This window comes from Coregonus lavaretus (genome assembly GCF_964263955.1).
Source record: "Coregonus lavaretus genome assembly, chromosome: 2".
In the NCBI taxonomy this organism is placed as follows: domain Eukaryota; kingdom Metazoa; phylum Chordata; class Actinopteri; order Salmoniformes; family Salmonidae; genus Coregonus; species Coregonus lavaretus.
In genome coordinates this window covers 8,596,382-8,620,261 of record NC_139989.1, presented here as the reverse complement: position 1 = coordinate 8,620,261, position 23,880 = coordinate 8,596,382, and the positions used below count along the sequence as shown (strand labels likewise).

At 45.8% G+C, this 23,880-nt stretch overlaps 1 protein-coding gene across 1 annotated transcript in view; it reads left to right on the top strand.

Annotated features, from left to right (window-relative positions):
- LOC311099994 (piezo-type mechanosensitive ion channel component 2-like) overlaps positions 1-23,880 on the top strand; it is a gene marked incomplete at its 5' end in the record, with an annotated part of 204,057 nt that overhangs the window by 141,338 nt on the left and 38,839 nt on the right. Inside the window, 13 exons of the mRNA XM_084140722.1 lie at positions 185-279; positions 1,081-1,429; positions 2,015-2,214; positions 4,638-4,786; positions 5,489-5,662; positions 13,081-13,328; positions 18,906-19,066; positions 19,353-19,529; positions 20,967-21,089; positions 21,463-21,663; positions 22,306-22,510; positions 22,746-22,847; positions 23,039-23,204. Coding sequence (XP_083996848.1) covers positions 185-279; positions 1,081-1,429; positions 2,015-2,214; positions 4,638-4,786; positions 5,489-5,662; positions 13,081-13,328; positions 18,906-19,066; positions 19,353-19,529; positions 20,967-21,089; positions 21,463-21,663; positions 22,306-22,510; positions 22,746-22,847; positions 23,039-23,204 — 2,350 coding nt within the window. The remainder of the gene's footprint in view (positions 1-184; positions 280-1,080; positions 1,430-2,014; positions 2,215-4,637; positions 4,787-5,488; positions 5,663-13,080; positions 13,329-18,905; positions 19,067-19,352; positions 19,530-20,966; positions 21,090-21,462; positions 21,664-22,305; positions 22,511-22,745; positions 22,848-23,038; positions 23,205-23,880) is intronic.

The following is a 23,880-nucleotide window of genomic DNA, read 5'->3' as shown; positions in this document are numbered from 1 at the left end:
CCTTCCTTCCTTCCCTCCTTCCCGCCTTCCCTCTCTCCTTCCCTCTTTCCCTCTCTCCTTCCCTCCCCCTCCCTCCCTCCTTCCCTCCCACCTTCCCTCCTTCCCTCTCTCCTTCCCTCCCTCCTTCCCTCCTTCCTTCCCTCCCTCCCTCCTTCCCTCCTTCTGGCGATGGCGATGGCACCAGAGGAGGAGGGGGGCGTGGCACGAGCAAACGCAGCGGTAACAACCTTCAGGTTCATCATGAAGCAAAGCTACATCTGTGCTCTCATCGCAATGATGGTGAGTCGTGTGTGTGTGTGTGTGTGTTGTGTCTGTCAGAGGAGCAAGGAACTTTTCAGTCCCAGATGACGGCGGGAGCTTCAGGATAAACACCTCCCGGTGGCCAATCTAGTCATTACTGGTGACAGCTCCAGCCAGCCCCTGTTGGCCCTAGGTAATGTGTACCATGTAGTTCCCAAGCTCCACTGATATAGGATTTCAGAGAGCAGTGGGGTGTAGTAGGGCTGGGGGGGGGTGCGCTCCTATTGTTTTACCTCATACACCAAGGAATAGATGTGTGTTCTCTCTCCATCGGTAGTTAGTTAGTGGAGCACTGCTGAGGTCCCTGGAAGGTTGAAAGGTGGTGGTGGGGGTGGATGTATAGAAGGATTCCCTCTCTCTTGAGAAACAACTCTGCACTGTGTTTTTCATATGTCTCAGATCACTTCATTTGATCTGCTGGTTAAAGGATATTCAGTAACCAATCTATGCCATTGGCTGATCTCACTAAAGTGGTTCCTTTAGTAACACCAGTGACACCAATGACATGTGATGCTTAACCTCACTATTATTCACAGTGTCAGTTCCTAATGTGAGTGGCTTGATGATCTAGCTTTCTTTCTTTCTTTCTTTCTTTCTTTCTTTCTTTCTTTCTTTCTTTCTTTCTTTCTTTCTTTCTTTCTTTCTCTCTCTCTCTCTCTCTCTCTCTCTCTCTCTCTCTCTCTCTCTCTCTCTCTCTCTCTCTCTCTCTCTCTCTCTCTCTCTCTCTCTCCTCCCTCCCCATCTCCCCATCTCCCCCTCCCTCCCTCCCTCCCTCCCCAGGCGTGGAGTATCACCTATGTTAGTTGGCTGACCTTTGTGTTCCTCATCTGGTCGTGCACGCTGTGGATGGTGCGCGACCGACGCAAGTACGCCATGATCACTTCCCCCTTCATGGTGTTCTATGGGAACCTGTTGATCATCCTACAGTACATCTGGAGCTTTGAGATCCTCCACCCCGTGCCTGGGCTCTTCTTAAAGAAAGAGGTGCCCTTCCGGGAACTGGGTTCCAAGATGCTGTGCCTGCTGAGTTTCTGGCTGCTGCTGAGACAGGCATTGACAGAGAGGAAGGAGAGCCAGATAGAAGAAGAGGTGCTATCGGACATCAGGGTCATCCAAGCCCACAAGAAGGGTGAGACGGCCCCTGAGTCTGTTAGTCAGTTAGGCAGTCTGTCAATCAGTTAGTCAGTCTGTCAGTCAGTCAGTCCGTCTGTCCGTTTATCAGTCAGTCAGTCTGCCCGTCTGTCTGAGAGTTCCTGTTGAGAGTATGTACAGTTCTAGATAAAGGCATGTAATGCCAACTTTCACATACATCTCCAATTGGCATAAATTCATGATATAAACATTTTAGTCATTTAGCAGACGCTCTTATCCAGAGCGACTTACAGTTAGTGAGTGCATACATTTTCATACTGGCCCCCCGAGGGAAACGAACCCACAACCCTGGCGTTGCAAGCACCATGCTCTACCAACTGAGCTACAGGGGACCTGTATAAACAAAATATAAGCATGTGTCTTGAATTAGGATTCTGCTCTATGTGAATAACCTCACAGGTGTCAAGAAAGACATTAATCATTAAAAAAAGTTTAACAAAATGGAAAACATTCAATTTAGCCATAGCTGTGTTAGCTTATCCCTCTGTTGTTGATGTTGTTGTTGTCGTCCTCGTGGCTGTTGTCGTTGTTTCAGCTCTTCCCTCCCCTGTGTTTCCTATAGTGAAGGAGGAGGAGGTGGATGAGAGCGGTAGCCACAGGGAGATGATGCAGGTGCTGGGCAACACGTTCATGGCCATGTTGAACAAGTACTGGATCTACATCTGCGCCGGCATGTTCTTCTTCGTCAGCTTCGAGGGACGCATTGTCATGTACAAGATCATCTACATGATGCTCCTCCTCTTCTGTGTGGCCTGCTACCAGGTACTGTTACTGTAGGCTTACGGTACCTTCCTCTCTGGCTGGCTGTGTGCAGGTTTTTGATCTAGTCTCATAGGACTTTTCCTTTGGTTCTGTACTACCGGGGAAACTAAATCAAGTGCACTCCACATACACCATTTCTGTACATCTGGAGTGTCTATGAAAAATAAAACTAAACTACAAAATAAAACTACACATACACTACACAAGTCCATGGAAAATAAGAGCACTTCCTCCCAGCTGCCCACTGCACTGAGGCTAGGAAACACTATCACCACCGATAAATCTACAATAATCGAGAATTTCAACAAGCATTTTGCTACGGCTGGCCATGCTTTCCACCTGGCTACCACTACCCCGGCCACCAGCTCTGCACCCTCCGCTGCAACTTGCCCATGCCCCCCCCGCTTCTCCTTCACACAAATCCAGACAGCTGATGTTCTGAAAGAGCTGCAAAATCTGGACCCCTACAAATCATCTGGGCTAGACAATCTGGACCCTTTCTTTCTAAAACTAGCCGCCGAAATTGTCGCAACCCCTATTACTAGCCTGTTCAACCTCTCTTTCGTAACGTCTGAGATCCCCAGAGATTGGAAAGCTGCCGCGGTCATCCCCCTCTTCAAAGGGGGTGACACTCTAGATCCAAACTGTTACAGACCCATATCCATCCTGCCCTGCCTTTCAAAAGTTTTTGAAAGCCAAGTCAACAAACAGATCACCGACCATTTCGAATCCCACCGTACCTTCTCCGCTATGCAATCCGGTTTCCGAGCTGGTCATGGGTGCACTTCAGCCACGCTCAAGGTCCTAAACGATATTATAACCGCGATCGATAATAGACAGTACTGTGCAGCCGTTTTCATTGACCTGGCCAAGGCTTTCGACTCTGTCAACCACCGCATTCTTATTGGCAGACTAAATAGCCTTGGTTTCTCAAATGACTGCCTCTCCTGGTTCACCAACTACTTCTCAGATAGAGTTCAATGTGTCAAATCGGAGGGCCTGTTGTCTGGACCTATGGCAGTCTCTATGGGGGTGCCACAGGGTTCAATTCTTGGGCCAACTCTTTTCTCTGTGTATATCAATGACGTCGCTCTTGCTGCTGGTAAGTCTCAGATCCACCTCTACGCAGACGACACCATTTTGTATACATCTGGCCCTTCATTGGACTCTGTGTTAACAAACCTCCAAACGAGCTTCAATTCCATACAACACTCCTTCAGTAGCCTCCAACTGCTCTTAAACACTAGCAAAACTAAATGCATGCTCTTCAACCGAACGCTGCTTGCACCCGCCCACCCGACTAGAATCACTACACTCGACGGGTCTGACCTAGAGTATGTGGACAACTACAAATATCTAGGTGTCTGGTTAGACTGTAAACTCTCCTTCCAGACTCACATTAAGAATCTCCAATCCAAAGTTAAATCTAGAATCGGTTTCCTATTTCGCAACAAAGCCTCCTTCACTCATGCTGCCAAACATGCCCTCGTAAAACTGACTATCCTACCGATCCTTGACTTCGGCGATGTCATTTACAAAATAGCCTCCAACACTCTACTCAGCAAATTGGATGTAGTCTATCACAGTGCCATCCGTTTTGTCTCCAAAGCCCCATATAATACCCACCACTGTGACCTGTACGCTCTTGTTGGCTGGTCCTCACTACATATTCGTCGCCAAACCCACTGGCTCCAGGCCATCTATAAATCACTGCTAGGCAAATCCCCGCCTTATCTTAGCTCATTGGTCACCATAGCAACACCCACCCGTAGTCTGCGCTCCAGCGGGTATATCTCACTGGTCATCCCCAAAGCCAACACCTCCTTTGGCCGCAATTCCTTCCAGTTCTCTGCTGCCAATGACTGGAACAAATTGCAAAAATCTCTGAAACTGGAGACACTTATCTCCCTCACTAACTTTAAGCATCAGTTGTCAGAGCACCTTACCGATCACTGCACCTGTACACAGCCCATCTGAAATTAGCCCGCCCAACTACCTCATCCCTATATTGTTATTTATTTTGCTCATTTGTACCCCAGTATCTCTATTTGCACATCATCTCTTGCACATCTATCTTTCCAGTGTTAATACTAATTGTAATTATTTTGCACTATAGCCTATTTTATTGCCTTAACTCCATAACTTGCTAAATTTGCACACACTGTATATATATGTATTTCTGTTGTATTTTTTTATTTTTTTTACTTTGTTTTGTTTTACCCCATATGTAACTCTGTGTTGTTTTTATCGCACTGCTTTGCTTTATCTTGGCCAGGTCGCAGTTGTAAATGAGAACTTGTTCTCAACTGGTTTACCTGGTTAAATAAAGGTGAAATAAAAAAAATTAAAAAAATACTAAAAATAGTGAATGGTCATTTGAACGTATGTGTAGGTTTGTAATAGCCTACCTCTCTGGTCATCAGGTGCACTATGAGTGGTGGAGGAGGATGCTGAAGTACTTCTGGATGTCTGTGGTGGTCTACACCATGCTGGTCCTCATCCTGGTCTACACCTTCCAATTTGACTCCTCCATCTACGTCTGGTCCAACATGACCGGCATGAGCAAAGACAAGTGAGTACAGAGAGAGAGAGAGAATGTGTGTGCGTGTGTGTGTGTGTATTTGTGTGTGTGCTTGGCTGTATGCACAAATACACACCTGTTCGTGAATGTGTGGGTGTATGTGTCTTTACCACCATTCCGTGTCAACCGCCCTCCTCCCCCTGTCTCTCCCTCCTCCCCCCCCGTCTCTCCCTCCTCCTCCCGTCTCTCCCTCTTCCCCTGTCTCTCCCTCCTCCACCTGTCTCTCCCTCATCCACCTGTCTCTCCCTCCTCCCTGGCTCTCAATCCTGCCCCTGTCTCTCCCTCCTCCCTGTCTCTCCCTCCTCCCTGTCTCTCCCTCCTCCTCCCGTCTCTCCCTCCTCCCCCTGTCTCTCCCTTCTCCCTGTCTCTCCCTCCTCCCTGTCTCTCCCTCCTCCCTGTCTCTCCCTCCTCCTCCCGTCTCTCCCTCCTCCCCCTGTCTCTCCCTCCTCCCTGTCTCTCCCTCCTCCCTGTCTCTCCCTCCTCCCTGTCTCTCCCTCCTCCTCCCGTCTCTCCCTCCTCCCTGTCTCTCCCTCCTCCCTGTCTCTCCTTCCTCCCTGTCTCTCCCTCCTCCCTGTCTCTCTCTCCGCCCCGTCTCTCCCTCCTCCCTGTCTCTCCCTCCTCCCTGTCTCTCTCTCCGCCCTGTCTCTCCCTCCTCACTGTCTCTCCCTCCTCCTCCCGTCTCTCCCTGTGTAGACTGGAGGATCTGGGCCTGGAGAAGTTCTCTGTCCCGGCTCTGTTCATGAGGATCTTCATCCCCACCTCCTTCCTGTTGGTCTGCATCCTCCACCTGCACTACTTCCACCAGCGCTTCCTCCTGCTCACTGACATCAAGACGGTGGCCGACAAACAGAAGAGCACAATCACCAGGTGGGTCTCACACATAGACTTACATAGACATAGCACCATTGTATCTGTCCCATTATGGTGTCTGTGAGAGCAAGGGCAGCGCTATTGAGGCCATCTCCATTTTGAAGTAGTCCATTTTCTTCTTCTACTACTTCTATGAGTTGGTAAACAAACTGAAAGGGTGCACACGGCCATCTAGAGTGTGTTGTTTGAACAGGTATGAAGCCAATGTTGCCGAATTACACCCACAGTTATGGTATGTTTCCTCACGAGTATAATCCATTGGCTGATCCCTCCTGATGACTTGGATGGAATTATGTGATCCTTCCTTAACCCATATGAAGTCCCACCCAGTTGACTGCTTGAAAATGGTGAAAGTCCTCAGTGGCGCTGCCCATGCTATAACAGGCTTTTGGGCACTAGAGTCCTCTATCTATCTCTATGGTATGGGAATGTGGGTCAGGAAAGTAAGATTTGACTCTCTGGCAGTGTCCATGGAATTGACCACTAAGTCTCGCAGGATTCAAAATTATTTGACAAAGTGTCACTCCACTCCATGATCAATCAACTCAACAGGTATTACCAAGCTCTAATTCAATCAATATTAGTGCTATTGTTCTTCAACAAATGTGTCATATTTGAAGCAAACCTGATACGAGTGAATTCTGACATAATGGTTGCCTTGACAAGCTATACAATGTATGGTTGTTTTCAATATCATATACACTTAAAGTGATTGTCGCAGTTGCCTTTTACCTATACAACTTCTCATGATACTTCAATCAAATCAATCAGCAGATGTCACAAAGTGCTATACAGAAACCCAACCTAAAACCCAAACAGCAAGCAATGCAGATGTAGAAGCACTGTGGCTAGGAAAAACTCCCTAGGAAGGCAGAAACCTAGGAAGAAACCTAGAGAGGAACCAGGCTCTGAGGGGTGGCCAGTCCCCTTCTGGCTGTTCCGGGTGGAGATTATAACAGTACATGGCCATTAAGGTCAGATTTTTCTCCAAGATGTTCAAACATTCATAGATGACCAGCAGGGTCAAATAATAATCACAGTGGTTGTAGAGGTTGCAACAGGTCAGTACATCAGGAGTAAATGTCACTTGGCTTTTAATAGCCGGGCATTTAGAGGTTGAAATAGCAGGTGCGGTAGAGAGAGAGAGTTGAAAACAGCAGGCCTGGTACAAGGTAGCACGTCCGGTGAACATGTCAGGGTTCCATAGCTACAGGCAGAAGAGTTGAAACTGGAGCAGCAGCACGACTAGGTGGACTGGGGACAGCAAGGAGTCATCAGGCCAGGTAGTCCTGAGGCATGGTCCTAAGGCTCAGGTCCTCCGGGAGGGGAGGGAGAGAGAGAGAATTAGAGGGAGCATACTTAAATTCACACAGGACACTGGATAAGACAGGAGAATAACACCAGATACAACAGACTGACCCTAGCTCCCCGGCACATAGACTATTGCAGCATAGTTACTGGAGGCTGAGACGGGGGGTCGGGAGACACTGTGGCCCCGTCCGACGATACCCCCGGACAGGGCCAACCAGGCAGGATATAACCCCACCCACTTTGCCAAAGCACAGCCCCCACACCACCAGAGGGATATCAACTGACCACCAACCTACTACCCTGAGACAAGGCTGAGTATAGCCTACGAAGATCTCCTCCACTGCACGAGCCCGAGGGGGCGACAAACCGGACAGGAAGATCACGTCAGTGACTCAACCCACTCATGTGACGCACCCCTCCTAGGGACGGCATGGAAAGCACCAGTAAGCCAGTGACTCAGCCCCCGTAGTAGGGTCAGAGGCCGAGAATCCCAATAGAGAGATGGGAACCGGCCAGGCAGAGACAGCAAGGGCGGTTGTCGCTCCAGTGCCTTTCCGTTCACCTTCGCACCCCTGGGCCAGACAATACTCAATCATAGGACCTACTGAAGAGAGGGGAGGAGGGAGAGACAGGGAGGAGGGAGAGACGGGGGGAGGAGGGAGAGACAGGGGGAGGAGGGAGAGACGGGAGAAGGAGGGAGCGACAGGGAGGAGGGAGAGACACAGGGAGGGGGGAGAGACACAGGGAGGAGGGAGAGACGGGGGAGGAGGGAGAGACAGGGAGGAGGTAAAGACGGGGGAGGAGGGAGAGACGGGAGGAGGAGGGAGAGACGGGAGGAGGAGGGAGAGACGGGAGAAGGAGGGAGCGACAGGGAGGAGGGAGAGACAGGGAGGAGGAGGGAGAGACGGGAGGACGAGGGAGAGACAGGGAGGAGGGAGAGACGGGGAGGAGGTTGAGACCGAGTCTGCGTCTCTTACATGGATAGGCAGACCATTCCATAAAAAGTGAGCTCTATAGGAGAAAGCCCTGCCTCCAGCTGTTTGCTTAGAAATTCTAGGGACAATAAGGAGGCGTACATCTTGTGACCGAAGCGTATGTGTAGGTATGTACAGCAGGACCAAATCGGAGAGATAGGTAGGAGCAAGCCCATGTAATGCTTTGTAGGTTAGCAGTAAAACCTTGAAATCCGCCCTAGTCTTAACAGGAAGCCAGTGTAGAGAGGCTAGCACTGGAGTAATATGATCAAATGTTTGTGTTCTAGTCAAGATTCTAGCAGCCGTGTTTAGCACTAACTGAAGTTTATTTAGTGCTTTATCCGGGTAGCCGGAGAGTAGAGCATTGCAGTAGTCTAATCTAGAAGTGACAAAAACATGGATTGGCTTTTCTGCATAATTTTTGGACAAAAAGTTTCTGATTCTTGCAATGTTACGAAGATGGAATAAAGCTGTCCTTGAAATATTCTTGATATGTTCGTCAAAAGAGAGATCAGGGTCCAGAGTAACGTCATGGTCTTTTAGACGACTGTACAACCATCAAGATTAATTGTCAGATCCAACAGAAGATCTCTTTGTTTCTTGGGACCTAGAACTAGCATCTGTGTTTTGTCTGAGTTCAAAAGTAAAACATTTGCCGCCATCCACTTCCTTATGTCTGAAACACAGGCTTCCAGGGTAGGCAATTTTGGGGCTTCACCATGTTTCATCAAAATGTACAGCTGTGTGTCGTCCGCATAGCAATGAAAGTTAACATTGTGTTTCCGAATGACATCACCAAGAGGTAAAATATATAGTGAAAACAATAGTGGTCCTAAAACGGAACCTTGAGGAACACCAAAACTTACAATTGATTTGTCAGAGGTCAAACCATCCACAGAGACGAACTGCTATCTTTGCGACAGATAATATCTAAACCAGACAAGAACTTGTCCGTGTAGACCAATTAAGGTTTCCAATCTCTCCAAAAGAATGTGGTGATCGATGGTGTCAAAAGCAGCACTAAGGTCTAGGAGCACGAGGACAGATGCAGAGCCTTGGTCTGACTCCATTAAAATGTCATTTACCACCTTCACGAGTGCAGTCTCAGTGCTACGATGGGGTCTAAAACCAGACTGAAGCGTTTTGTATACATTATTTGTCTTCAGGAAGGCAGTGAGTTGCTGCACAACAGCTTTTTCTAAAAATGTTGAGTGGAATGGGAGATTCGATATTGGCCGATATCTTTTTACATTTTCTGGGTCAAGGTTTGGCTTTTTCAAGAGAGGCTTTATTACTGCCACTTTTAGTGAGTTTGGTACACATCCAGTGGATAGGGAGACATTTATTATGTTCAACATAGGAGGGCCAAGCACAGGAAGTAGCTCTTTCAGTAGTTTAGTCGGAATAGGGTCCAGTATGCAGCTTGAAGTTTTAGAGGCCATGACTATTTTCATGAATGTGTCAAGAGATATAGGATAAAAAAACTTCAGTGTCTCCATTGATCCTAGGTCCTGGCAGTTTTGTGCAGACTCAGGACAGCTGAGCTTTGGAGAAATACGCAGATTCAAAGAGGAGTCCGTAATTTGCTTTCTTTTCGTTGAAGAAGTTCATGAATTCATCACTGCTGAAGTGAAAGGCATCCTCTCTTGGGGAATGCTGCTTTTTAGTTAGCTTTGCGACAGTATCAAATAGACATTTTGGATTGTTCTTATTCTCCTCAATTAGGTTGGAAAAATAGGATGATCGAGCAGCAGTGAGGACTCTTCGATATTGCATTGTACTTTCTTTCCAAGCTAGTAGGAAGACTTCCAGTTTGGTGGAGGGCCATTTCCTTTCCAATTTTCTGGAAGCTCGCTTCAGGGCTCGAGTATTTTCTGTATACTAGGGAGCTAGTTTCTTGTGACAAATGTTTTTTGTTTTTAGGGGTGTGACTGCATCTAGGGTATTACGCAATGTTACATTTAAATCCTCAGTTAGGTCGTTAACTGATTTTTGTACTCTGACGTCCTTGAGTAGGTGGAGGGAGTCTGGATGGGCATCTAGGAATCTTTGGGTTGTCCGAGAATTTATAGCACGGCTTTTGATGATCCTTGGTTGGGGTCTGAGCAGATTATTTGTTGCGATTGCAAACGTAATAAGATGGTGGTCCGATAGTCCATGATTATGAGGAAAAACATTTAGATCCACAATATTTATTCCATGGGACAAAACTAAATCCAGTGTATGACTGTGGCAATGAGTAGGTCCGGAGACATGTTGGACAAAACCCACTGAGTCGATGATGGCTCCGAAAGCCTTTTGATGTAGGTCTGTGGACTTTTCCATGTGAATATTAAGTCACCAAAAATTTGAATATTATCTACCATGACTACAAGGTCCGATAGGAATTCAGGGAACTCAGTGAGGAACTCTGTATACGGCCCAGGAGGCCTGTAAACAGTAGCTATAAAAAGTGATTGAGTAGGCTGCATAGATTTCATGACTAGAAACTCAAAAGACGAAAACGCAGTCATTTTTGGGGGAGTAAATTTACATTTGCTATCTTAAATGTTAGCAACACCTCACTAGTGTAACCAGGAGGAGAGGCCTCATTTAACACAGTAAATTAATCAGGCTTAAGCCATGTTTCAGTCAGGCCAATCACATCAAGATTATGATCAGTGATTTGTTCATTGACAATAACTGCCTTGGAAGTGAGGAATCTAACATTAAATAGCCCTATTTTGAGATGTGAGATATAACAATCTCTTTCAATAATGACAGGAATGGAGGAGGTCTTTATTCCAGTGATTGCTAAGGCGAACACCTCCATGTTTAGTTTTGCTCAACCTAGATCGAGGCACAGACACGTTCTCAATGGGGATAGCTGAGCTGACTACACTGACTGTGCTAGTGGCAGACTCCACTAAGCTGGCAGGCTGGCTAAAAGCCTGCTGCCTGGCCTGCACCCTATCTCATTGTGGAGCTAGAGGAGTTAGAACCCTGTCTATGTTTGATAGATAAGATGAGAGCACCCCTCCAGCTAGGATGGAGTCCGTCACTCCTCAGCAGGCCAGGCTTGGTCCTGTTTGTGGGTGAGTCCCAGAAAGAGGGCCAATTATCTACAAATTATATATTTTGGGAGGGGCAGAAAACAGTTTTCAACCAGCGATTGAGTTGTGAGACTCTGCTGTAGAGCTCATCACTCGCCCTAACTGGGAGGGGGCCAGAGACAATTACTCGATGCCGACACAACTTCCTAGCTAATTTACACGCTGAAGCTATGTTGCTCTTGGTGACCTCTGACTGTTTCATCCTAACATCGTTGGTGCCGACGTGGATAACAATATCCATATACTCTCTATACTCGCCAGTTTTTTCCTTAGCCAGCACCATCTTCAGATTAGCCTTTACGTCGGTAGCCCTGCCCCCTGGTAAACAGTGTATGATCGCTGGATGATTCTTTTTAAGTCTAATATTGCTGGTAATGGAGTCGCCAATGACTAGGGTTTTCAATTTGTCAGAGCTAATGGTGGGAGGCTTCGGTGGCTCAGACCCCGTAACGGGTGGAGGAGAGACCTGAGAATGCTCGGCCTCTGACTCCGACTCGTCGCTTAATGGGGAGAACCGGTTGAAAGTTTCTGTCGGCTGAATGAGCGACACCGGTTGAGCATGCCCGACAGCATTTCTTTCCAGAAGCCTTGAGAAAATTGTCCGGCTGCGGGGACTGTGCGAGGGGATTTATACTACTATCTGTACTTACTGGTAGCACAGACGCTGTTTCATCCTTTCCTACACTTAAATTGCCCTTGCCTAACGATTTACAAATCACACACAAAAAATCACAGCAATACTATATCACTGTATCAGCAATTTTGCCTGGATGGTATTGGGCTCTAGTAGCCTCTAATTTAATTAAAACTGTCCACACTGTCTTTCAAGGGTCTCTTTTAATTGATGTGTGAAATCTACCATGGCTATCCATTCTCCATGCCCCTACTGGCTGGAAGTTTAACTGTAATGCCCCCTCTCTTTATCTGCTCGTGTTCAATCCTTTACTCGTTGCCTGTTGTACCTTTAGCTTTAGGGCACCTGTTTTAGCTTTAGCTAACTTGTTGTTGTCATTCAAGGCAACAATTATTGTGTTTATCTTGCACGCACATGCGTACACAAGTACACACACACAAACACACACAAGCCCCCACCATGGAAAGCTAAGCAAAGCTGGCCTTACCCCTCAAAATATGTTGTCTTTCACCGTCTCTAAAATCAAAGAAATCTCTCATTATTTCAATAGTGTTAGTTGTCCATAAGGGGTTCCAAGTACCAGGCTCTTACTGTGATCTCCTCCATGTCAATCAGTGTCTGAACAGTGTCGAAGGGAAACACCCCATAGTTCAGGACCACTAAGTGGTGCCTTACTGCCTCTAACATAAGCTGCTTGCCTGGGCAAGCCCTCTGTTTTACTATATATCCTCCCTGGTCTTTCACTCTGACCCATTTCCATCTAGTTCTAACATGGTGTCAAGTTAAAACACTAACTACACACCTCTGAACTGTGTTTTACGCAGATCACTGCACAAGGTGCAGTGCAAGTATGGGTGGAATAAAATGTAAGGGTTAATAACATCATAATGTCCTCACATGCTATTTTATTGAATCATATTTTGATTTGGGAGATTACGAGTGAATGGTAAATAAGCTCTCCATAAATTAGAATATTTTTTTTTAAAGGTACAGAACAGTACAGAACTAGTCACATATTATGAGAAGGAAGAGGCCATATGGACTGGATAGGTCTCTGTTGTTTACACCTGTCACTTTGAGACCAGTGGTCAAGAAGGGAAGGAGACGGAACAAGTACTCTCTTGATAACTACAGGGACCCAGCCTGACAATGTCTCTCCCATAAAACTAGAATTAGAGGCTTTGTCCATTCTAGTAATTCTATTTATATTCTGGTCCTGTGCGGCTCAGTTGCTAGAGCATGGCAGATTGCAATGCCAATTATCCTGAGTTCGATTCCCACTAGGCACACCTAAACGGAAATGTATGGATGCTTTGGATAAACATTTTCTGCTAAATATATATATATATATATATATATATATATATATATATATTATTGTTATATTCTATTCTCCACTCCCAGGCTGGTGCACCTAGACGGCAGTCTGGCAGATATCTCTCTGATCAAACCCTCCCTCACTGTGACCACCAAAGAGGAGGAGGCTGGGGAGAAGATGCAGCTGGAAGAGGAGGATGACAAAGAGAAGGAGGAGAATAGAAGGGAGGAGGAGAGGAGGAGGTATGAAGAACCACTGGAGCACTGCAGCAAGGCGGAGAACTACCCCTGCCCCCCCAAAGCACAACCAGAGTCTCCAGTCGACGAGATGTCAGGTACAGACAGACAGACTCACACAGACATGCACATGCCACACGTGATAACAAATAAACCTTTTATGAAAATCACAAAATGTTGGATCAGTTTGCAAGCACCTTCATTCATCCAATCATAGTTTATATATCTCATATAGAAGCCGTCATCTGGAATAATTGATCACCTGGAATAATTTGATAAGTAAACATTGTACGTTAGCGGGGGTAACCTATAAAACAATTGATAGGTTCTGATTGTGACATATCCCACTAGGTTAGTCTTTATGAATAATTGACCAAGTACATAGACTTTGTATTTTGGTGGAGTGTAATAAAATAATTGATTGGATGTGATTGTGACATATCCTGATACGCTAGGGCTTTATTGGAGTGACGGTGAATCAGGCACGAATTGAGAGGAAGGCAGTAAACAGATGGGAATGAAAGTGTCTAGACTTGTTTGAACAAACAGGCTTGGCAGAGCCATGCTCCTCTAGTATGTATCATTCTATTATGGTACCCTGAATACACCTCTTTCTCAGAGGTATTTTCTCACTGTCCTTTATGCAGTAGCCCAAGGCTAAGTAGCTAGCCATAGTAACTATAGAGGATTTTGGTTGTTGAACTCCGATACAGTAGTTAGGCTACATGTGATCCAATTCTCTAGTAGTCTTTTCCCAGTGAATGATGTGTTCATTTGATGCTGGCTAATTTCATTTAGCTTTGATTGTCTAGTGAGTGAGAATAATTATTCCTCTGTTTGAATGTGTGTTTAGTTTAGTTTATTAGGATCCCCATAAGCTACTACACATGCAGCAGCTACTCTTCCGGGGGTCAACATAAAACGTACAAATACATGACTAAGTACAGAACAGTAATAGACAAGAACAACATAAGATTTTATATATATATATTTTAATTTAATGTAATAAGTTATATTTAGGACAGACACCAAGAGATAACAAAAATACTATTTACACACTATTAATATACTGTATATATATATATAAAGTCTGAAGTTTACATACACTTAGGTTGGAGTGATTAAAACTCGTTTTTCAACCACTCCACAAATTTCTTGTTAACAAACTATCGTTTTGGCAAGTCGTTAGGACATCTACTTTGTGCATGACACAAGTAATTTTTCCAACAATTGTTTACAGACAGATTATTTCACTTTCAATTCACTGTATCACAATTCCAGTGGGTCAGAAGTTTACATACACTAAGTTAACTGACTAGCTTGGAAAATTCCAGAAAATGATGTCATGGCTTTAGAAGCTTCTGATAGGCTAATCGACATCATTTGCCGGGACGGCAGGTAGCTTAGTGGTTAAGAGCGTTGTGCCAGTAACCGAAAGGTCGCTGGTTCTAATCCCCGAGCCGACTAGGTTAAAAATCTGTTGATGTGCCCTTGAGCAAGGCACTTAACCCTAATTGCTCCTGTAAGTCGATCTGGATAAGAGCGTCTGCTAAATGACGTAAATGTAAATTGGAGGTGTACCTGTGGATGTATTTCAAGGCCTACCTTCAAACTCAGTGCCTCTTTGCTTTACATCATGTGAAAATCAAAATAAATCAGCCAAGACCTCAGAAAAAAAATGGTAGACCTCCACAAGTCTGGTTCATCCTTGGGAGCAATTTCCAAACGCCTGAAGGTACCACGTTAATCTGTACAAACAATAGTATGCAAGCATAAACACCATGGGACCACGCAGCCGTCATACCGCTCAGGAAGGAGACGCATTCTGTCTCCTAGAGATGAACGTACTTTGGTGCAAAGTAAAAAATAAATCCCAGAACAACAGCAAAGGACCTTGTGAAAATGCTGGAGGAAACCGGTACAAAGCTATCTATATCCAAAGAAAAATGAGTCCTATATCGACATAACCTGAAAGGCCGCTCAGCAAGGAAGAAGCCACTGCTCCAAAACTGCCATAAGAAAGCCAGACTATGGTTTGCAACTGCACATGGGGACAAAGACTGTACTTTTTGGAAATATCCTCTGGTCTGATTAAACAAAAATAGAACTGTTTGGCCATAATGACCATCGTTATGTTTGGAGGAAAAAGGAGGTAACTTGCAAGCCGAAGAACACCATCCCAACCGTGAAACACGGGGGTGGCAGTATCATGCTGTGGGGGTGCTTTGCTGCTGGAGGGTCTGGTGCACTTCACAAAATAGATGGCATCATGAGGAAGGACAATTGTGTGGATATATTGAAGCAACATCTCAAGACATCAGTCAGGAAGTTAAAGCTTGGTCGCAAATTGGTCTTCCAAATGGACAATGACCCCAAGCATACTTCCAAAGTTGTGGCAAAATGGCTTAAGGACAACAAAGTCAAGGGATTGGAGTGGCCATCACAAAGCCCTGACCTCAATCCTATAGAAAATGTGTGGGCAGAACTGAAAAAGTGTGTGCGAGCAAGGAGGCCTACAAACCTGACTCAGTTACACCAGCTCTGTCAGAAGTAATGGGCCAAAATTCAACCAACTTATTGTGGGAAGCTTGTGGAAGGCTACCCGAAACGTTTGACCCAAGTTAAACAATTTAAAGGCAATGCTACCCAATACTAATTGAGTGTATGTAAACTTCTGACCCACTGTGAATGTGATGAAATAAATAAAAGCTTAAATAAATAATTCTCTCTACTATTATTCTGACATTTCACATTCTTAAAATAAAGTGGTGATCCTAACTGACCTAAGACAGGGAATTTTTACTAGGATTAAATGTCAGGAATTGTGAAAAACTGAGTTTAAATGTATTTGGCTAAGTTGTATGTATACTTCTGGCTTCAACTGTATATATACACTACCAGTCAACAGTTTAGACACACCTACTTATTCAAGGGTTTTTCTTTATTTTTACTATTTTTTACATTGTAGAATAATAGTGAAGACATCAAAACTATGAAATAACACATATGGAATCATGTAGTAACCAAAAAAGTGTTAAACAAATCAAAATATATTTTAGATTTTAGATTCTTCAAAGTAGCCACCCTTTGCCTTGATGACAGCTTTGCACACTCTTGGCATTCTCTCAACCAGCTTCATGAGGTAGTCACCTGGAATGCATTTCAATTAACAGGTGTGCCTTGTTAAAAGTTAATTTGTGGAATTCTCCTTCTTAATACGTTTGAGCCAATCAGTTGTGTTGTGACAAGGTAGGGGTGGTATACAGAAGATAGCCCTATTTGGTAAAATACCAAGTCCATATTATGGCAAGAACAGCTCAAATAAGCAAAGAGAAATGATAGTCCATCATTACTTTAAGACATGAAGGTCAGTCAATCTGGAAGATTTCAAGAACTTTGAAAGTTTCTTCAAGTGCAGTCGCAAAAACCATCAAGCACTATGATGAAACTGTCTCTCACAGGAATGGAAGACACGGAGTTACAGGAATGGAAGACCCGGAGTTACCTCTGCTGCAGAGGTTAAGTTCATTAGAGTTACCAGCCTCAGAAATTGCAGCCCAAATAAATGCATCACAGAGTTCAAGTCACAGACACATCTCAACATCAACTGTTCAGAGGGGACTGTGTGAATAAGGCCTTCCTGATCGAATTGCTGCAAAGAAACTCTTACTAAAGGACACCAATAAGAAGAAGAGACCTGCTTGGGCCAAGAAACACGAGCAATCGACATTAGACCAGTGGAAATTTGTCCTTTGGTCTGGAGTCCAAATTGGAGATTTTTGGTTCCAACCGGCGTGTCTTTGTGAGACGTGGTGTGGGTGAACGGATGATCTCTGCATGTGTAGTTCCCACCGTAAAGCATGGTGTTATGGTGTGGGGGTGCTTTGCTGGTGACACTGTCTGTGAGTTATTTAGATTTCAAGGCACACTTAACCAGCATGGCTACCACAGCATTCTGCAGTGATACGCCATACCATCTGGTTTGGGCTTAGTAGGACTATCATTTGTTTTTCAACAGGACAATGACCCAACACACCTCCAGGCTGTGTAAGGGCTATTTGACCAAGAAGGAGAGTGATGGAGTGCTGCTTTAGATGACCTGGCCTCCACAATCCCCCGACCTCAACCCAATTGAGATGGTTTGGGATGAGTCGGACGGCAGAGTAATGGAAAAGCAGCCAACAAGTGCTCAGCATATGTGGGAACTCCTTCAAGACTGTTGGAAAAGCATTTTAGGTGAAGCTGGTTGAGAGAATGCCAAGAGTGTGCAAAGCTGTCAAGGCAAAGGGTGGATATTTGAAGACTCTCAAATATAAAATATATTTAGATTTGTTTAACACTTTTTTGGTTACTACATGATTATATATGTGTTATTTCATAGTTTTGATGTCTTCACTATTATTCTACAATGTAGAAAATAGTAAAAATAAAGAAAAACCCTTGAATGAGTAGGTGTGTCCAATCTTTTGACTGGTACTCATATATATATATATATATATATATATATATTCTTATATATATATATATATATTCTTATATGTATTCTTATATATATTCTTATATATATTCTTATATACAGTTAAATTAGATTTTTAGAAAGAGGAACGATATCAGTGAAATGCTTTCGATAAATGATTGGTATGGTCGTTGTCATTTTCTGTTTATCGTCCCAGCTCTAGTTTGTTTGTGTGTGTGTGTCTGAACCCTGACGCTGTCTCAGAGTCTTGACAGAACAGTGCTTGGGCTGTTCAACATCTGTTTCCTGCTGAGTTTGAATATGTTAGAGGTGTTTGCGTGTGTGTGTGTGTGATGACTGAAATCCCCTCAGCCCAGTCACACATAGACGAGGGGAGTAAATCGCACGTGGAAGTGACACAAGTTTGTCTGTCAGAGGTGTCTGTGTGATCTATCTCTGTCTGCTCCTGTTATGAAGGCACAGATTTCATCTTCCCTGTTGTTAGCTATCAGACAGTTGGATCTGAAATGGTTTGCTTTTGGTTGTGAAAAGGTTGTGAAGGAGGGTATTCCAAGGTTAGATGAGAGTATCACTTGTTTGTAAAGCATCACGTCAGACGGCACACTATACTGAATGTTGAGAACTGAATTATCTTTCGATGTTGTCCCCCATCCACCACCATTCAAATTGAACACCACCCCCTAGTGGTATTCTGGCTCACTGTCTGCAGCTCTGCACTTGGAACGGGATCTCCGTCTGTGTACTGTAGGCTAGTGAGATTTATGTCCCCATTTACAGAGTGATTTATCTAGGCCTTAATACTGCTTGACAATTGACTGTAAACAATCTCAGGTTAGCTCTTGAACAAAGAGTGTTTCCATTTCTACTATTAACGTGAAGTCCTCTCTCTATCTCTCTCTCTCTCGCTCTCGCTCTCTCAAACTCTCTCTCTCTCTGTGTCTCTCTATCTCTCTCTCTCTCTCTGTCTGTCTGTCTGTCTGTCTGTCTGTCTGTCTGTCTGTCTGTCTGTCTGTCTGTCTGTCTGTCTGTCTGTCTGTCTGTCTGTCTGTCTGTGTCTGTCTCTGTCTGTCTGTCTGTCTCTCTCTCTCCTCTGTCTCTGTCTCTGTCTCTGTCTCTGTCTCTGTCTCTGTCTCTGTCTCTGTCTCTGTCTCTGTCTCTCTGTGTGTGTGTGTCTTTCTCACTCTCCCTCCTCTCCCAGACCTGAGGAGTAAATGGTATCTGGTGGTGGACCGCCTCACGGTGCTCTTCCTCAAGTTCCTGCAGTACTTCCAGCAGCTGCAACTGACCGTCTGGTGGCTCCTGGAGCTCCACATCATCAAGATTGTCTCATCCTACATCATCTGGGTCTCCATCAAAGAGGTGAGCTGACCTATTCAGCTACTTTCTCACCAGGATTGCAATGAGAATACTAGCGTGAGATGCTAACAGTCCTCACAATCACTGATTGTTAATGGATTGTGTATGCACAGTCTCACCACTTTTCAGTTGATCTCTCTAAATGGTCTTTACATTGTAACGGACAACTCTCCTCCTCCATCAAAATAGGCTTCCAAAATCCAATGTATGGACAGTCCCACTGTATTTTCAGAACACATACTCCACCTTGAGAATGTTAAGGTGTCTCTTGACTGAATCTGTTTTCCAGGTGTCTCTGTTCAACTATGTGTTCCTGGTGAGTTGGGCGTTCGCCCTGCCCTTCAGTCAGTTCAGGCCCCTGGCCTCCAGCGTCTGTACCGTCTGGACCTGCGTCATCATCGTCTGCAAGATGCTCTACCAACTCACCTCTATAAACCCCTCTACATACTCTAAGAACTGCTCCATGGTGGGTAGAGGCCCAGGGAGTGTGGGTTAGTGGAAAGGGGGAGTGGGTGTGTGTGAGTTGGTGGAAAGGGGGAGTGGGTGTGTGTGTGTTGGTGGAAAGGGGGAGTGGGTGTGTGTGTGTTGGTGGAAAGGGGGAGTGGGTGTGTGTGTGTTGGTGGAAAGGGGGAGTGGGTGTGTGTGTGTTGGTGGAAAGGGGGAGTGGGTGTGTGTGTGTGGTGGTGGAAAGGGGGAGTGGGTGTGTGTGTGTGCTGGTGGAAAGGGGGAGTGGGTGTGTGTGTGTGGTGGTGGAAAGGGGGAGTGGGTGTGTGTGTGTGCTGGTGGAAAGGGGGAGTGGGTGTGTGTGTGTGCTGGTGGAAAGGGGGAGTGGGTGTGTGTGTGTGCTGGTGGAAAGGGGAAGTGTGTGTGTGTGCTGGTGGAAAGGGGGAGTGTGTGTGTGTGTGTGCTGGTGGAAAGGGGGAGTGGGTGAGTGTGTGTGCTGGTGGAAAGGGGGAGTGGGTGTGTGTGTGTTGGTGGAAAGGGGAAGTGTGTGTGTGTGCTGGTGGAAAGGGGGAGTGGGTGTGTGTGTGTTGGTGGAAAGGGGGAGTGGGTGTGTGTGTGTTGGTGGAAAGGGGGAGTGGGTGTGTGTGTGTGGTGGTGGAAAGGGGGAGTGGGTGTGTGTGTGTTGGTGGAAAGGGGGAGTGGGTGTGTGTGTGTGGTGGTGGAAAGGGGGAGTGGGTGTGTGCTGGTGGAAAGGGGGAGTGGGTGTGTGTGTGTGTGTTGGTGGAAAGGGGGAGTGTGTGTGTGCTGGTGGAAAGGGGGAGTGGGTGTGTGTGTGTGTTGGTGGAAAGGGGGAGTGGGTGTGTGCTGGTGGAAAGGGGGAGTGGGTGTGTGTGTGTGTTGGTGGAAAGGGGGAGTGGGTGTGTGTGTGTTGGTGGAAAGGGGGAGTGGGTGTGTGTGTGTTGGTGGAAAGGGGGAGTGGGTGTGTGTGTGTTGGTGGAAAGGGGGAGTGGGTGTGTGGGCGGTACAGTATGTTTAACTTCTCATCTTTCCTTTCCTCAATATTTATTTTCTCTCTCCTTTCTCTCACTCGCTCTGCTTTCTCTCTATCTCTCTCTCTCTCTCTCTTCTCTCTCTCTCTCTCTCTCTCTCTCTCTCTCTCTCTCTCTCTCCCTCCTCTCTCTCTCTCTCTCTCTCTCTCTCTCTCTCTCTCTCTCTCTCTCTCTCTCTCTCTCTCTCTCTCTCTCTCTCTCTCTCTCTCTCTCTCTCTCTCTCTCTCTCTCTCTCTCTCTCTCTCTCTCTCTCTCTCTCTCTCTCTCTCTCTCTCTCTCTCTCTCTCTGTGTGTCTCTCCCTCTGTGTCTCTCCTCTTTGAGTGTCTCCTGTAGGGGGTCAGTCTGACCTAAAACAGTCATTATACTCTGCTGTGTTGTGCTAGCCTGTATTGCTTCCTCTCGTCTGTAGCCTCTGAACTACACGGATGCCCAGAGGAGTGAGATGGCCCACTCCCTGCTCTACAGCGCCCCTGTGGACCCAGCCAACTGGGTGGGCCTCCGCAAGTTCTCCCCCCTACTGGAGAACCTGAGGGTGAGTGGAGGAGCTGCACTGGGAAGCTGACTACACACACACACAGGCTCACATGGGCACATATGCAGCATGCACACACACACACACACACACACACACACACGCACATACACATACACATTCAGTATAGCCTGTCTCTCTCACATATACCTACAACTACTGTAATTGTGTTACATTATACACTAATATCATCTCCCTGTAATCCCCTCCAGTGTTCAAATGGCATTTAACTCTTGGTGGTATCCTGTAAACAGTGGGTTAGACCTATATTGGACCAATGTGTTTATGGGGGTGCCAATGTTAATGTCATTGACACATACACTGTCATTTGAACCCTGTCCCCTTTATCTGTCCTATCTCCATCTCCATCCAGAACAACCTATTGATACTGGCCCTGCTGGCGTTCGAGGTGACCATCTACCGCCACCAGGACCTGTACCGCATGAGGAACAACCTCACCACCCCTGTCACCAGAACCGTCTTCCATGACATCACCCGCCAACACCTCGATGACGGCATCCTCAACTGTGCCAAGTACTTCATCAACTACTTCTTCTACAAGTTCGGCCTGGAGGTATGATGTCATGTCACTGTTGAGTTTGACTATGCAAATACCTTATCAGTTTTTGGACTATAGCAAAGTGTGCATGTTTTTTCCTTGTGCGATAGTTGGAATATTTACAAGAATATCTTTGTTTTGAAATACCTATTAAGAAGTAATTGTTGAGTTGCCTTAGGGCTGGGCAATAGATTGTGAATACCGGTATACCGGTATGGATCCACATCCATACCGGTAACGATATTTGGATACAGTGCTAAATTAAATGAAAAGTTCTACAAATTGGACTACTTCACTCTCAGTAGTTTTGTCCTAGTTTGGTTGAGTATAAAACCATCTGAAGAAAGACCATTAAAATCACTTAGAATTAATTAGTGATCATTCTAGGGTCAAGCGCTAATCATTAAACATATTTAGAACTTTTATTATTCAGATACTGCCATACCGTCAAAAATGATAAAAATATTGCGATATGATATTTTGACCATATCACCCAGCCTTAAGTTTCTTACAATGTATGGAATTATGACTGAGACATAACTCCTACTTCCAAACTCCATCTTCGTGCTTCCTACCCATAACCCTCTGTAGACCCAATATAAAGTCCCTTTAGACTAAACCTTCCTAAACATAAACTATTATCATTGTTATTGTCAGACATGCTTCCTGTTAGCGGTGAACGTGATTGGCCAGAGGATGGACTTCTATGCCATGCTCCACGCCTTCGGCCTGATCGTGGTCATTTACCGGCGGCGGCGAAAGGCCATCGCTGAGATCTGGCCCAAGTACAGCTGCTTCCTGGCCTGCATGCTCACCTTCCAGTACTTTGTCTGCATCGGCTTCCCCCCGGCCGCCTGCAAAGGTGGGTGGAGCAACAGAATGATATCGAACACATCATTTTGTATTGTATTGTATATTGTATGTAGGGCCATTTATCTCAATGGCTGGACCTGCTGCGTCCAGTTTGTTTCATTTAATGTCTCTCCTTGATAGTTAGAATACATGTGTTAATGTTTGTACATAATCTTGCACAGGTCATGACAGACTGTATAATCATAGTGTTTAAATGAATCCATTCCCTCTCCTCTGTTTCCCAGACTACCCATGGAGGTTCCCCTCATCCTCCACAGACTCCAACGTCATCAAGTGGCTCTATTTCCCTGACTTCCACACCAAGCCCAACCCCCTGTTCCTGCTCTGTGAGTACAACCTGTATTGACTGAGCGTTTGCCATTGGGATTGCTGCCATTGGGACTGGGACTAGGACTGGGACTGGGATTGGGACTGGGATTGGGACTGGGATTGGGACTGGGACTGGCTTGTCTTGAAAGAAGTGTGTTTTGTTTCTTCATCCTCCTGTTTTCTGTTCCTCCTCTTCCTCCTCCTGCAGATGACTTCATGCTGCTGCTGTGTGCCTCGCTGCAGAGGCAGGTGTTTGAGGAGGAGAACGAGGCTGCCGTGCGCCTCTTGGCCGGGGACAATGTGGAGATCTGCAGGGACCTGGACGCCGCCTCCTTCAGTCAGCACAACCCTGTCCCTGACTTCATCCACTGCAGGTAGGGGGCTGGTTCACTGAGTGTTCCTGACCCTGGATTCGAAGTCTATATGCTACACAGTATCAGCCAGGCCCAGGTCTGGTGCACAGGCTGTGCCTGATCAGGTTTCGAACCCGTGACTCAAGAAAGAGTTATCCCTATGTACTAAAGTCCATGTGTTTTTCTCAGAGTGCCAACGTGAGTAGTTTGGTCTTAGGCAAGATCTTCCATTCACTGTTAAGCTATTCCACCCTTTCTCTCTAAGTCCCTATCGAAAGTGCCTATTATAGAGTCGCTTTCGACACTTTCCTTGGGTTCCCATTGTTTTGAAATGTGCAGTGGTTTAGTGAGCACATTGCCAAACGCCTGTGTTTTCCCTCCACTCTCACCGTTCTTTCCCTCACTCAGATAACTCAGGGATGTTAAAACAATCATGCCCTCCAAGCCTTTAACCGTGTCCTGTGAGTGATTCAAACATGGTTTTCCATGTTCCTGAAACAGGAGGAACCATTCTGACACGAGTGGCCTTTAACGCTGTGACAGCCGGCCCTTTGAAACGGTCAGCACGAGGTCGTATCAGAAATGTCACCCCCCTCCCCCTAGACTAATCAGTCAATGTACTCCGAAGTCTCGACGACACCACTGCTCCTCCAGTTCACATACATCTGTCTGTAAAAACAACAGGAGGTGGTGATGA